Raw genomic sequence first — 14774 nt, 5'->3', positions numbered from 1 at the left:
TAAATACAAAATGTTGCAGGGGAGGAGGGGAGAGAGAGGGGAGACGGGGGGAGCGGAGGAGACTCTGTACACTATAAGACAGAGCTGGAGAATTAATAACAATTTGTGGCAGATAATTACTTATCAATTAAAGCTGTTATCCTGCCTAATTAGGCAACGTTCATTAAATTCAGCCAATTTAAACCTTAATCAAAGTTAGCAGGGCCTGACAGCAGAGGAAGGCTCAGTGGAGGAGCGCCCCCCAGTGGAGGAGAGCGGAAGGAGAATTCACGGATAGTTTTATTCATTCATTTATTTATTCATTTTATTTTGCAGTATTCTAAGAATGAGTAAGGATGAATGGCATTTTAATTTCTATATTTTGCATTACATTATTCACAAAATGATCTGGGATATTTAAATGATATAAGAGTAGAGTCGCTCCACAAAAGGTCACAGGTGGTGTTGCAGTTTCACCAGGAGCAGGTAAAGGTAAAGCAGGTAAACACCAGGTGTGCCAGGGATTGATGTTGTCACAAGCCTAAACTTCTGGTAAGATAAAAAAAAAAAAACATACCAACACCCAAAGTTCTGGGTCTTTTTTTTGGATTAACTCTACCCTAATAAGATTTCCAAAAAAAAAAAAAAATCAACTGCCAAAAGAATGGGGGCCCCTTGAGGTCTGAGAACCCGGGGCAGTTGTCCCTATTGTCCCCTTTGTCTGGTTGGTAATCCAGCCCTGAGTACAAGTATCTTAAAAATTATAGTGAAGAGCAGCACTTGAGTAAATATACTGACTTACTCTCCACTGATGATGGTGATTATGCTTATTGATATCAATACTTATTGATACTCTTATTGATACTACTCACCATAATTTGGTGCAAAATATAGAACCATGACATAAAGTCATCTAAAAATAGTTAAAATAGTTATTTTATTATTATTACATTGCAGAAATAATTAGTTAAAGTAAATTGCTTCCTTAGTTATTGCATTTAGCTGAGCCCTGTCAGCTGTTTATTTAACGTTACATAAATACAGAGAGCAGTATCATCTGTCCAAGAGCTTATTGATATTTTTATACTGACCAGTCAGCAAATGGTACCATCCCTAATGATTAATATGATTGTTATAGTAGTAGTGCTACAACTAGTAGTAACTGTATAAGAAGTACTCATATACTTTATGCAGATTGTTGCCTTTCTGAGTATTATTATTAGCAGCAAGGTGGGACTATTGTAATTCATTTTTTGCTAATTTCTATCCCATTGAGCAGTTTAATCGAGTTCCCAAATCTTTTCTTTAAAGGACTCATTTTCTACCATTAAGTAAACTGATAACCCCTGACTAAGTGATATATTTTAGGGATAATTAAAGGTACAAAACAACTGATAAACTGTACAAATTAACCAAATAGTGACACAACAACTGCAGGAAGTTGTGTGAAAGGAGTCTTCTCTCCGTATTATGTTTTTATTTTTTAGTATTTTTTTTTTAAATCATACATATTTAAGAGGTGTCTTTTTAGACAAATGCAGTGTTTTCTTCTCTTTGACACTTGACCATTTTTCTATTAGCCAGTCCCTCCAGGATTTCACAGGCTTATTTGGGGGATTCTTGCAGCCTAAAATGCCTGATTTCATGGCAGCTTTTCTAAAAAATTGTGAAGCATGTTACAATGTTTTTAGGCGTTTTTTGCTAAGAAACTGAGCGCAAATAAAAACAAAACAAAACAAACAAAAAACTTCCCAGGGGGACTGATTAGCTCTTTGATCTTTTTAACTGCGTACTTTTGCTGTTTAGCAAAGAGTTAGCTCTCTGTGAATACAGCTTGTGTTCAGGTCTTCCCTGTGCCCTAATCCTGTTAGATAAGTTTATATCTTACCCTCAATGCTAACAATTACATTTAGTTTTCCTCACAGAAATGAATGAAATACTGATATATCAGCCAACTATTTATTTTTAAATATGAGTTTTCTTGCACTCCTTTAAAATCAAGTAGGCCTTGTGACCCCACTGTGAAGCTTTGGCGACCCCTGTTAGGGGCTGGGACCCCCAAGTTGGTGTAATCCATACAAAAGCATCATGTCTTAAAAGATAATCACTTACATTATATGCAATATCTTAATTTTTAAAGTAACATGTAAATTTAGCTGCCACATAAATTCTTAATAAATTTCCCTATGAAATGGAGTAAAAGTATAATGCAGTAGAAAATGGTAATAATCAAATAAAGGACCTCAAAATTGTACTTAAGTGCAGTACTTGAGTAAAAGGTTACTTTCTATCAATGATTATTATTAAATGTAATATTTTATAATCGTAAAAATGTGCACTCAGACACACAACGGCTGCAGGTTTAACACACTCCTTCACCCTGTGGCCTGTCAGCTCTGCTGTTAAAGCCTTCACTTCCGACCACTGTTGTGGCCAATTGACAACAAAGCACGCTTCTCGGGGAGGCCCCGGCACGAGGAATGAGTTAATTAATATTGGCTCTTGTTTGGTCTAGTTAATGAATGAGTGAATTATGCACCTCTGGGACACCGCCTCCCCGATCGCTTTAAATTATCCCCCACACCCCTCTCCCAACATTGTCCTCCAATTTCCCCACTCTGATCCTGCACTGATGGGGTCCCTGTCAGCAACCAGACCACGACACACACACACACACACACACACACACACACACACACACACACACACAGAGGGACCGAGGCTACCCCTGCAGTCTCCATCTGTCTGTCTTTGTCCTGCTCGGGTGTATTTTAGTTCTTTGTCTCCAGCAGCACATTTATTGACGCCTTTTTTTTAATTCAACGCTTCTGTTCGACCTCGCATCGTCAGCTCAGGGTGGCAAATAACTTCCATCCCATTAACTCGTTTGAGAGGGGAGGCTAGTCAAACAAAGCTTGGCCGCAATCTGATCCTCACACACACACACACACATGCACACACACACACACACTCAGTCGTGTTGGTCAGAGAGGGGAGGAAAAAAAAAAGATCCATATTAGGCCTATTTGCATTAAAAGCCTCGCACCGTGAAATTCATTTATAATTACAAAGCGGGGTTCTGTGTGTGTTATGCAGATCAGGGACATGTGTGTGTGGAGTGAATGGCTCGGATTGGTTATTTTGTGATATGCTAACACGGAATGTATAGTGACAGATTGCAATTATCCCGTTATTGTAATTGTCAAAGTCAATTCTCTGCAGGCTGAGTGCAGGCTGCATGAAAAAGAGAAGGATTTACACACACACCACTTAGATTTGGTGGTTGTCTTTTTGACCCTTGGTTTCAGTCTAGTCTTTCAAACTGTCAAAACACAGTTGTCAGGTCATCACCTCAGAGGAGTTGTTGGAAGTGAAGGCTGGCCTTGACTTGAAGGTTGTTTATTTATCTATTACTCATATATATGTACTGAAGGTAGAATCAGTAGAATTTGTCGGAGCTGCTTGTAAATGCACCAGAGAGATAGTTGATTGTTGAGTTTCAGTCCCAGGATGTCAAGTTCAGACATTTTTGGTTGGTAAAGGGTCCAGAATTCAGAAAAATAAGGAGAAAATAAGGAGGCAGAGGACCAGGATCTCTGCAGATACACACACCACCACACACTTCAAGTGGATCATAAGTGATGATTGAGAGGTATTATATTTATATGAGCCTATATATTGTTATTGCCTTTTGGAAAATGGTGCATATTATGGCTTTAAGTTTCAATTGTATCTGTTATGAAATGATAAGATGTTGATCAAGCATTTCAGCATCTGGTAAAAGTAGTTTTTTTATCCAATTAAGGTAAAATTATGCAAGTACTAAAAAAAATACTGAGGCCTGCAGTGATTTCATCATGTTAATTAGCTGAAAACACTGAGTAAGTTTAATCATGTTGAAGAAAATCTGTAATAAAGCTGCTGTCAGTGATGGTGCCATCTTTACTGTAAGATTTACAATTTTCTGAGATTTTTGTATCCAAACAAAATACAGGGTATAGTGTACATGTGAGATGACGAGTTCATAGTGAATTCAAGGTAAACTGTCCTTAAAATATCTGTGCTTTCACTTACTGTGCTCTGCTCAGCCTGGTGGATCTTCAGCGCCCCTGTGTGGTAAAGAAGGCACAGTGCTGCACGACATGGCCATCCCATCATCGACAACTCTCAATTATGCACCAGAAGCCAAATCCATTTTCATTCCAAACACCGTGGCATTTCATTTCACCGTGAATCAACTAGAGAGAGAAGGGAGAAGATCAATGACATCAACTTTGCTTCATCGACTTAAGGTGTGTACTGATGTATGCTGTGCAGGGAGTGTGACCAGCCCATGTTCTCATTATAACTATCATTAAATGTATAAAACAAGATAACTATTGACGGGTACAAAGAAACAGAGATTCAGTATAGAGCTGCAACTACGGATTATATTTACTCTCATGACAGTATCTACAGCTGTGGTTCTGAAATTGGGCCTGTGGCACTGTTGCCAGGGAGTCTGTGAAAAGTTTTCAAACTCATTCATTTAAAATATAACGATATTCAAAAAAAGATATTTATTTAGGTTTGTTTACAGGTGGCTTCATGGTTCAATAAGAATATTTTAATTCTAAAATTTAAAATAGTTTCTAATGTAACAATCTATAACTTTTAACATATTTATATATTTTCCTCCCACCTGTTAAGTAAACATCACCCACAAGCCATCAGTTTTGCATTTTGTTTTTTTGCAGTAAATAATCAGATAAAATAATCAGAATTTTATTCTATTTAGTGTATACACTAACAACGAAACACACTATTAATGTGTGTCCATATGTATCTACTTTGTGTTGACATGATGCAAATATTTATAATACATGTCTAATAACAGTGGTTTTCAAACTTTTATTCTCAAGCCACACCAAAAGGCACACAGGTACTCATATCTGCTAAATAGCCCCTATAACATATTACCACTCTTACCACTATAACATTTATTTATTTATTTATCTATCTATCTATCTTTTTGCCAATGCAAAATAAAACTTGACAAACAACAATATTACTCATGAAATATAAATTAATAAAATAATTCAAGAATTCATTTAAGATAGTCAACACCGTTCACTGCATGACGATTTTTTTTTTGGGGGGGGGGGGAGTGCGTACAAAGTACTGATACACTTAATTAAAAAAATAATTCATAACTTAAAGTCGTAATTTGCATTAATAAAATATGGTTGTCACAAAATCCCAAGGCACACCTGGACTTTGTTGTATACTAAACCTAGCGTTAGCTTTACCATGAAGCTACAGACAGCAGCCGCTTAGCTTACCTTCGCACAAAGACTGGCAACAGGCGGAAACACCTAGTGTGGCTCTGGCTAAAGCTAACACATCTGAAGGTCAGTAATTAATATGTTGTGTGTTTAATCTGTAGATAAAATGACATGTGACCAAAAAAAAAGAAAAAAGAAAAAAACAATAGTTCATAATTTTACGGAGCTAGCTAAGCTAACTGATATACCTGGCAGAGAATTATTGGAGCTTGCTCAGCCGTTGCCAGGCAACCACGATACCCCCGGAAACTGCGAAGAGGAAAAAGTGCGGCACCTGACCTCCTCAAAAAGGTTAACTGTCCTTAAGTTTTTGTATGAATGTAACAGACGACATGTGAATTATTTTGAGCACGAGTTTGAGAGTACTTGGTAGGTGGATTTTATCAGGTTAAACAAGCCAAGGGTTTCTCTGTTTTCAGTCTTCACCCTAAACTAGCTAGCTAGCTAAGCTAACCTGCAGCTGGTTTTTCCTCTCAACTCCCCGCAAAAAAAAGAATAAACTAGGCTAGCTCTACTTCCAAAAATGTAAAATTACTTTGATTAGGAAGCCGATAACTACAGCAGATAAAGGTCATGCTTGTCGTTATTTATTCATTTATTTATTTATTTTGATTGGCTGTTGGTCTGTGCAGGAGAAACACAGCTGAGCAATATGGTTGAACACACCTGCATGTATTTCTACTTAATGAGCGGAGCCCTTCATGGTAGAAACCAAACCACAGACACTGCTGGTGTTATGAATGAGTTGTGATGGCGGAACCTCGGAGAGTTCAGTTGACTACTCTGTCCAGTGATGAACCGTCATCCTCTGTCAAACCGGCGGCGGCGGTCCAGAAGTGTCCGCCAGGTGTTCTGCAGGTGAAAGAAACCAGTCCGGACCAACCGACCCACACCGACACAGTCCGACTGGTGCTCACATTATTTCAGCCTGATGAGCGGAGCTTTGCAGAGTTCAGCTACAGCCAGCTCCTTGAGAACAAGGTGAGATTGTATCATTAACTCTGCCAAGAAAACTCAATTCACAGATGGTTTGAAAAGTCAAGACTTAGTCTAAATTAAATATCTGGAAAGGTACTGTAGAGGGTCATACGCCAGATGTTATATGTGTAATCTCATAATATAAAAAATAAGAAATGTGGTCATGATTGGACTCTTTTCTATTAGCAGAAAACAGGCTATGTCTGTTTTCTTGTACCATAGAAAAATTAAATACCTTTGTTTTCCCCTTATTTATGTGTGTCATATCAATATCTTGATTAATCATATTGAGAAAAAAAAATACTTGGAACAGAATTTAATCCAAGTGATTAAATGAAAGAGTTTTACTACTTTTACTATGACTGTTTTTTCATACTGTTAAAAGACTCAAACACAAATCTCATTAAAAGTGATTTTAGTTAATCTTTTCAACTATTGCACTGTGTCAAAATATTTCTGTATTAGAAACTATCCAAATACCCAAGTTGTCAACTCACCTGAGATTATTTGGCCTTTTCTGTGATGTGATGTGTTGGTTTCCACCAGATGGCTTTTTCTTTAAAAAATATGCAAATCAGAGACTGTGAATCAGTGATAGGTCATCTTTATTAGTTATGTCGTGTGACAGTCTGTCCATGCTGTTTTTCTGTCCACTGCAGCACTGAATTACATTACATTAATGCACAGTTCATGGATTCTATCTTACAAATTACAAATATTCTTTAACATAATATAATGAACTTTATACATTCCCTAGCCAATATTTTGCACATACCCCTGTACAGCTCCTTTAGCTATTTAAATTAGTCATATTGTACATTTCTTTTTCTTTTTCTCAGAAAATATTTTTGTTTTTCATATGCTATTGTCAAATTTATATCTATGCTTTTGGACTTACAGTACTTGCTTTCAACTTTTAAATTTTATTTTCTTGTACTGGGTTTGTTGCACCGATATACCACAGCAAATTCAGTGTATGTGAAAACCTATTTGGCAAATTAACATGATTCAAATTCTGCACAGCCTATGACATTGATTTTACAAGTATGCTAAATGTGACTTAAAGGCACAGAACTGTTTACTTTTGTGTAAAATCTGTGATTGATATGATTTTTTTTTTAGCTCAACCACACAAACGTTGAGGTCCCCCTGAGCAGATTTGAAGAGGAAGAACAGAGAGAGAAGGATGAGGTTGCTGCTATCGCAAAGAAGTTGGAGGAAAAATATGTGAGTAGGTTTGTAAGACTGAATTATTGGTAAATATAACACACTTTGTCAGGGACCCTTTGGTTAAATGAAGACAGGTGTCACCCTCCATTTTGAAAATGAAAATAAGTGCACTGGACAAGATTGTTCTGTTTATAGACAATATCTCTGGATTAAAATCTTCATCAAAATGTTGTTGTATACAAATGGCACAACAATGTTTTGTATCCTCTTGTTGCAGGGTGGCAAACCTAAGAAAAAGAAGGATCGCATTCAGGACTTGATTGATATCGGATATGGTTATGATGAAGAGGATTCTTTCATTGACAACTCTGAGGCTGTGAGTCAACGTTAAATCACACATTTGAATTTCCCCAGAGTTATTAGTTCATTCTTCTGTCTGTTATATCAGCATCTGTTGTGCTGCACAAAGACAGTTTTAGCCTTGGCTTTTGCAATAGTTGTTAGGAATTTTTGCCCTTTTAGCCACTGACCACATATGTCCATCATATTTCCATCAATCGAAGACCATCAACATGTTTAAACTTTTTCTTCGGCTCATTTTAATTTTCAACCTTTTCCTAAGCTTTTTAAAATATTTTTCTAATTGATATAATCTGTTACTTCTGGTTCGTCTCCGTAGTATGATGAGTTTGTGCCAGCCTCCATCACAACTAAATTTGGTGGATTCTATATAAATTCAGGCGTGCTGCAGTTCCGCCAGGCTTCTGACACAGAGGACCTCACAACAGAGGAGAAAACACCTGAGCCCTCAAAAGTAAGTTGTGCGTCTAAGAAGCATGCAAACCATTAAAGTGGATGTCCTGTTAAGCTCAGAGAACAAATTTCGGGTTAAGAACACTTTTTTTTAAAATGCTGTTTTAATCATTGAGTCAATTTCAATTCCATGTTACTTGTATCTGATAACACTTTCACACATTTTAGAAACGTAAACTCAATGGTGGACAAGATAAGCCAAAGAAGAAGCTGTGCAAAGAAGGCGGAGAAATGAAAAGCAATGAAGATTCAAAGTCCAGGTGAAGCTGACAAAGTAATGCCATTTGTGTTTTGATTTAATGATTGTTAAAATAATTCTCTCATGAGCATAATGTGTTTATCTTGTAGCACTGAAGTTGCACCGGATGATAAGCTGAAGAAGAAAAAGAAAAAAAAGGCTGCTGGCACATTAAGTGTCACCAGCATGTTGAAAAAGTTTCAGAGGGAGAAGGAAAAGGAGCGACAGAAGATGGAGACGGCAAATCCGAGGGCAGCAGCATTCATGGGTTCACCCACAATCCCTCTGTTCCCCGCAGATGCTGCTGGAGGGGGTGGCACAGGATTGGCTGACCCTCTCCTCAGTCTGATTGGATCTACCAATGACCACGCTCTCATCCAAGCAGCCAACACAGTGGATTTTGATATCGATTTGGACTCTTTATTAGACGTCAGTGAAGGGGCTCAACCTGCAGCAGAGGAGCAGCTTTTTCAGCCCAAAACAGATGATCACACTCAGCCTCCAAATACAAAGACTGACCTGCAGCTGAAGTGTCAGTCAGACCAAATCCACCCTCTGTCACAAACCAGTTCTAAGTCACATCATCATCAGTGTGTCCTCCTGCCTCAGGGACTTTCTCCAGGACTGGAAGACAGCATTCAAAAACTCATGGTGGTAAGTTTAAATTTTGTTGTTTGTGTATGCTAAAGTGAGGATGTCCCTGTGTGCATGTTTTGATAGATTTAAAGGGTTTGCGAAATACACACACACATGCCGCCTAAAGGGGGCAGCAGTAGCTCAGTTAAGTGGGGTTGTTTTTGGTAACTGTCCATAGTCAGTGTATTACCTATAGGTGATGGCGATCAACATGCTCCCAGTTTGGAGAAGCAGCATATGCTGGTCTACCGCTTCCTCAACAAGTTAGTGTTATTGTGGGTCTTCAGTATTGTGAAGGGTTAGTTTGGATTCACTGAACTCACACGATAACACAAACAAACTAACTGACTGATCAAGGCAGCGGTAGACCACCAGCTCCCATGTTCTGCAAGGTAAAATGACTGTCACTCAACCAGACTGCACTGGCAAAATCAGAGCAATATTTGGCTTATGTAATGGTGATTTCCACATGGAAATGGATGGCTGATGGTAAGAGAGAGCGGCAGAAATACTCTAAATATAGTGTACACTTAAACTGATTTTTTTTAAAATATATTTTGTTGTTTTTTTTCTAAAACAAATTTTATTTTAATATACATTCATTGCTAAGCTTCCAGCACCTGTTCTCCTGCTGCTTCTCAAAACTCAGAGCGTGTCAACTGCCCTCTACAATAGATAATAGACTACATGGCGATAAGTACTTCATACAACCGCACATTAAATAATCAGAAGTTGTAAATGGATTCAGAGATGACTTTCCCTAATTTTTCAGGCAGCCAAGATCTCAGAGGGGGAGTCAAAACTCAAGTTCTTCACTCCAGAAATCAACTCAATCCTTCTAGAGTGAGTTATCCAACAACACAAACAAAACAGGTACCCGTTTATTGAAACATTGCTACATGGCGCTACTACTGATAAAAATTACACAAGGTACCTTCAGGGTCACATTTGCTCAGATTCAAGTCATAAATACCAAAAATTTGACTGCCCAGATTGGTCTGATCAGTTGATAGACAAGAGATTCAACTCCTGAACTGCTGCACACCTGCAGATGATATGTACTGACTGTCCATGGTAGCCTGCCACTATCATAGTTTTCATGTTTAACATGGTGCCTGATTCATGCCTCACTGTGTCTTTGTCCAGAATTGATTTGCAGTGTCGGGAACAGGGTGGCCAGTTGCGCTCCAAGGTGTACACACACCTATCGTCCTTCCTGCCCTGCAGCAAAGATGCACTCCTCAAGCGTGCTAAGAGACTGCTGAACACACACATGGTGAGTGCATTTTAATGTTTGAGTTGTGTTACAGGTAGTATGGGTTATTGTTTAATGTTTGAGTTGTATTTTATTACAGGCAGTATGTTCAAATGTAATTTGCATGTGACTATTCTTGAATTTGACTCTTGACAGGAGGAACCTCCTTACGTGGAGGACCCCATGCACAAACTTAAGGAGGCCATCGGCAAAGTTATGCCCGAGCAGATTGCACATTTCCATGAAAACTGCCAAGTATATGAACAAGTCAAGACTTCAAAGTAAGTTCATCAGTGTATGTTGATTAATGAGTTTGGAAAAATACTTCATTCATGGGGTAAAAATGCACAATATGCAAGTTCTGCTGCTCGGGGTCCCTCTCACATTAACAGCATAATAAAAGACATAGCTTGATGTGCCACAGACACGTGTTACCATAATTGCTCTGATAATGTCCAAACTATATATAACAGGAAACTGTTCAGTAAATTATGGCAGTTGGTTCAATGTAAACTCTGTCAAGTTACAGTCAACAAAAGTGGCACCACTTTTAGACTCTAATCCTGAAGTAAGTGTTTTCTCTTGGAGAAAAATTTCATAATTATAATCTCATACTCAGTACCTTTTTTCCAGTCAGTCAGTGGAAGCATCAATAATGTTTTGTTGCCTTGTATCATAAGGCATAAAAGTTGTATAACAGGGCTCTTAAAAAGTCTAAAATCCAATCATCTGAATTTTAGGCCTTAAAGTGTCTTAAATACAATTCTGACAGGTCTTAAAAATGATCAGATGATTAAATTAATGTTACTTTTATAAAGTTGCACCATGTTTGGAGGGAAAAAAAATGTATTTCTCATGCTGTATCAACCATAAAACTTGATCCTCACCAAAGTCCGGCACTCAGCGTGACCTACTCTGGCCCGACAAAGTTAAGTCCTACAACTCCAGTAAGTGACCTTCAGTTAGCAGTTGAATCTATGCCAGCATAAATTAATTTACTTTGAAAGTAATTATTGTACTCCAATTTTCCTTCATATTCTTCATACTTATTTGCCAGTATGGATGTGAAATAGGTCTTAAATTGCATTCATAATGCTTTCAAAAAGTCTTAAATGTACTTGTATAACTTGTTTAAACCTGCAGAAATCCTGTATAAACATTATTCAAAGATTCCTGTGTACATCATTAGATGCAGTACATATACACATCTTTTTGTAGGGTTTGGGTTCAGTGGAAACACGTTTCCATTCCCCATCTTGAACTCTGCTTTTGTCCATGTCAGAGTAACAGAGGAGGAGAAAGGAGGCAAACAGAAGGTGAATGCTGGTCCAGAGGACAATGTGGAGGACAAAGGCGGGAAAAGAGGAGGTCCTAAGAAGTTGTTCAAATGGAACGAAGAGATCAGGTCAGATGTATAAAACATCACTAGAGTATTTGAAATAGACTAAATACTTCAATCTCATCTTTGAGAGAAGCAGGCTTTGTTGGTCTGTGAAAACGGGAACAGAAGGGAATGTAACCCACTTCAGTGCATATTACATTATTTTTACTTTGTTTAAACATAACCTTATTTTCTCTCGTACAGGGAGTGCTTGTGTCATGTGATACAGGTGAAAATAGAGAAACATAAAAAGGAAAACAAAGGGAGCCTGGATATGGAGGAGTACCTAAAGACCTTGTTGGACAATGAGGTCAAACCGCTCTGGCCGAAAGGATGGATGCAATCCAGGTAAGTGACACTGATGCCAATTCACTGCTCCAGTCAAAACCTTATTTTCATACTTTTAAAGAACAGTTCACCCCAAAATCAAAAATACATATTTTTTGCCCTGGCCTGTAGTGCTGCAGTGTGTCAGCTGTAGAGATATCTGCCTTCTCTCCAATATGATGGGACTAAATGGAACAAAAAACGTAGTTCCTCCATGAAACTGCTCACAGCAAGGTCTGTTGACTATCTTGAGTCACCAGCTCATGACTTCTCAAAAGGGACGCTGACTTTGAATTTTTAAAATGTATTTTTTGATGCTTTTATCACCACAAGTCTGAGTGCAATCTAGTCACATCATGTTGGAGAGAAGACAGACCTCTATATGGCTGACATCTCCAAAACTCTGCAGTTCACGCCACAACAATCTAGATGGATAAAATGGACTACAAGACAGGGGAAAACATGCATTTTTGATTTTTGGGGTGAACTGTCCCTTTAAAAGTACTTTTTTACCAGATGGAACATACAGACATGTCCTTTCTCAACATGTTTTGTTTCAGAGTGCTGATGAGAGAGAGCAAGAAGATTTTAAACCTCTCGACATCATTACCGTAAGTACAACTGAGCTCATAATAGAGACATTTTTGTCTGTTGCTTGGTATGAATGATTTCTAGATCCAGTTAAAAGCTACGACAGATGTTATGAAAAGTCAGTAGCTTTTTTGGGAGGAGAGATAAAAAGATGTTAAATTACGAACTCATCTGATGTGTTGCATCTGCACTCAGAGTAAAGAAGGCCAGGCCTGAGAAGAAGCAGCCGTCTATCGTTGGTCCTCCCACTACGTCAGACGGCTGCAGTGTTTTCCAGGGATCTCCACCAGTGAGAGGACTCCCCCAGGAAGAAGACAATGGCTTAATCGGAGGCTCAAATATCTCCAATTCTGTGTCACTTGGTTCTGGGAAGAAGGAAGTTGCTGTCTTGAAAAAGGTGGAAACTAAAGGCAGAGGAGGGATGGCAGTGGATGCTGGTTCCCCCACACCTGTGGAGGTGGAGGCGGACGAGCCTCTGGTCCGCGCCTCATCTGCCGCATCTGCTCAGACTCATTCGCTTCTGGATCTCCTCGCTGATCAGGCGCTGGCTCGGGAGCAACCTCTCTCCATTTCCCAGGAGCTCCTGGTAGCAGCTGTCGCAAAATACAAACGTTCATTACAGCACTGGAGCTTTACGGAGGACACAAAAAGTCCTCCTCTTCCTCCTCCGCCTCCTCAGTCCAGCCCAGTCGGTTTCCCGGTGAGTGAGGTGTGTCAGGTTGTTCTGCCCCAGCTGCTGCACATCGGAGACTTCGCCAGGCACATGGATACTGAAGAAGTGCAGATCATCTCTGATGATGATGATGATGATGTTGTTACTATACAGTGACAACTCCCGATGCAGATTTACACACAGTAAGTTTTATTTGTTGTTGTTAAAACTTACGTATGACCTTATAGTTATTTGGTACTGTAACTTTGGCAAAATGTTTTCCCTACTTAAATCACTAGTACTCCAAAAATTTAGTAGTGCACTTTTATAAAGTTGGGTTACTCACCAGAAACAGATTAAATATACTGTATACTCTTATCAAAGCAGCAGATATCCTGACTTTTAATTCCCACTATGGATCAAGTAAAAAAGTCAAGGTAAACAATATTGACAAAGCTCTGTGTATGAATCTAGTAGTTTAATGTTAATTTGATACCAAATTAAAGTTTCTGACTATTAAAATATATCCTGACACCAGTTTAATGCGGGTAACTGACCGGTATAAACGCTGACGAAGTAAGCTGAGCAAGCAGAGTAATTTCTAAAGTGTTAACAACCTAATTATAAATCATTCATTAGAGTAGTCTTATTGTAACATGATACCTTTTATCAAAGTGCAACCCAAAGATTTTGAGTTTCATGCAATTTAGTTTTATAGACTTTGACAGTTTCACAGTATTTCATTTCAGCCATCAAAAGAATATAATAAATCACCCTGTTTTATACTGATGTATAGTATAAAGCTGGTGTAAATTTAAAATAATATGCTTCAATGCAAGTAACACAGCTGTATGATGATCAGTCACATTGCCCACACATTTTTATCACGTGGGTAGGAAAAAGTCTTTTATGCATCATCTTTATTTCTAGATCTGAGCAGTTTCCAAGCAGATGGACCGACACATGATGGAATTCTGAAAACAAGAGAAGTTAAGCCAAAATCACATGTGGGGAAAAAAGCTACCTGGAAAAAGCAGACAAACTCATATGACTCTGTTTTTGTCTACAGCCACAAGCTGTGGTTCTCAGCTGAAAATGTGTTGTCATGTGCTTTCTGTCATCTTTACTTATATTGAATATTTTTCTGAGATGGGGAAGAAACTAAGGGGAGTAATGCTGATGAAAGCACTTTTATCATTGAGCAGAGACATGAACTGAAATCCCACCTCATCTGTTTCTGTGAGAAACCTCTACTGCTAGTCAAACAATCACCTGGGATAATAAATTGTTAAGTGACTTGTATTTGTAAGGCTTTGTTTGAAATGTGAATGATTTACTTTGAATTAATAAATAATAAAGAGCTTATTGTGTAGATATTTGTTTTTAGCTTATTTATCTTAATATGAAGCAGCTGAGGCAAATCTTAGCTG

General features: G+C 38.3%; 1 protein-coding gene across 1 annotated transcript; it reads left to right on the top strand.

Moving 5' to 3' along the window:
- The first annotated feature begins 5963 nt into the window (after nt 1-5963).
- On the top strand, nt 5964-14716 carry LOC146329597 (ubinuclein-1-like). Its single transcript, XM_084714868.1, has 14 exons — nt 5964-6284; nt 7404-7508; nt 7729-7827; nt 8131-8265; nt 8433-8524; nt 8613-9156; nt 9911-9981; nt 10285-10414; nt 10550-10674; nt 11676-11798; nt 11979-12122; nt 12662-12712; nt 12888-13547; nt 14275-14716. Exons 1-13 carry the CDS (start codon nt 6054-6056, stop codon nt 13519-13521), a joined length of 2484 nt encoding a protein of 827 aa, XP_084570994.1. The 5' UTR covers nt 5964-6053; the 3' UTR covers nt 13522-13547; nt 14275-14716.
- Nucleotides 14717-14774: the final 58 nt, after the last annotated feature.

The sequence above is a fragment of the Lutjanus erythropterus genome, chromosome 3 (assembly GCF_056507025.1).
Source record: "Lutjanus erythropterus isolate fLutEry1 chromosome 3, fLutEry1.hap2, whole genome shotgun sequence".
Taxonomy (NCBI): Eukaryota; Metazoa; Chordata; class Actinopteri; order Lutjaniformes; family Lutjanidae; genus Lutjanus; species Lutjanus erythropterus.
The sequence above is the reverse complement of the archived record's forward strand: the minus strand, read 5'-3'. Positions and strand labels throughout refer to the sequence as shown.

Coding starts and splice junctions, on each gene's coding strand:
- LOC146329597 (XM_084714868.1), top strand. CDS start 6,054: ATGGCGGAACCTCGGAGAGTTCAGTTGACTACTCTGTCCAGTGATGAA. Junction 10,415..10,549: donor GACTGCTGAACACACACATG/GTGAGTGCATTT, acceptor GACTCTTGACAG/GAGGAACCTCCTTACGTGGA. Junction 11,799..11,978: donor AAATGGAACGAAGAGATCAG/GTCAGATGTATA, acceptor TCTCTCGTACAG/GGAGTGCTTGTGTCATGTGA.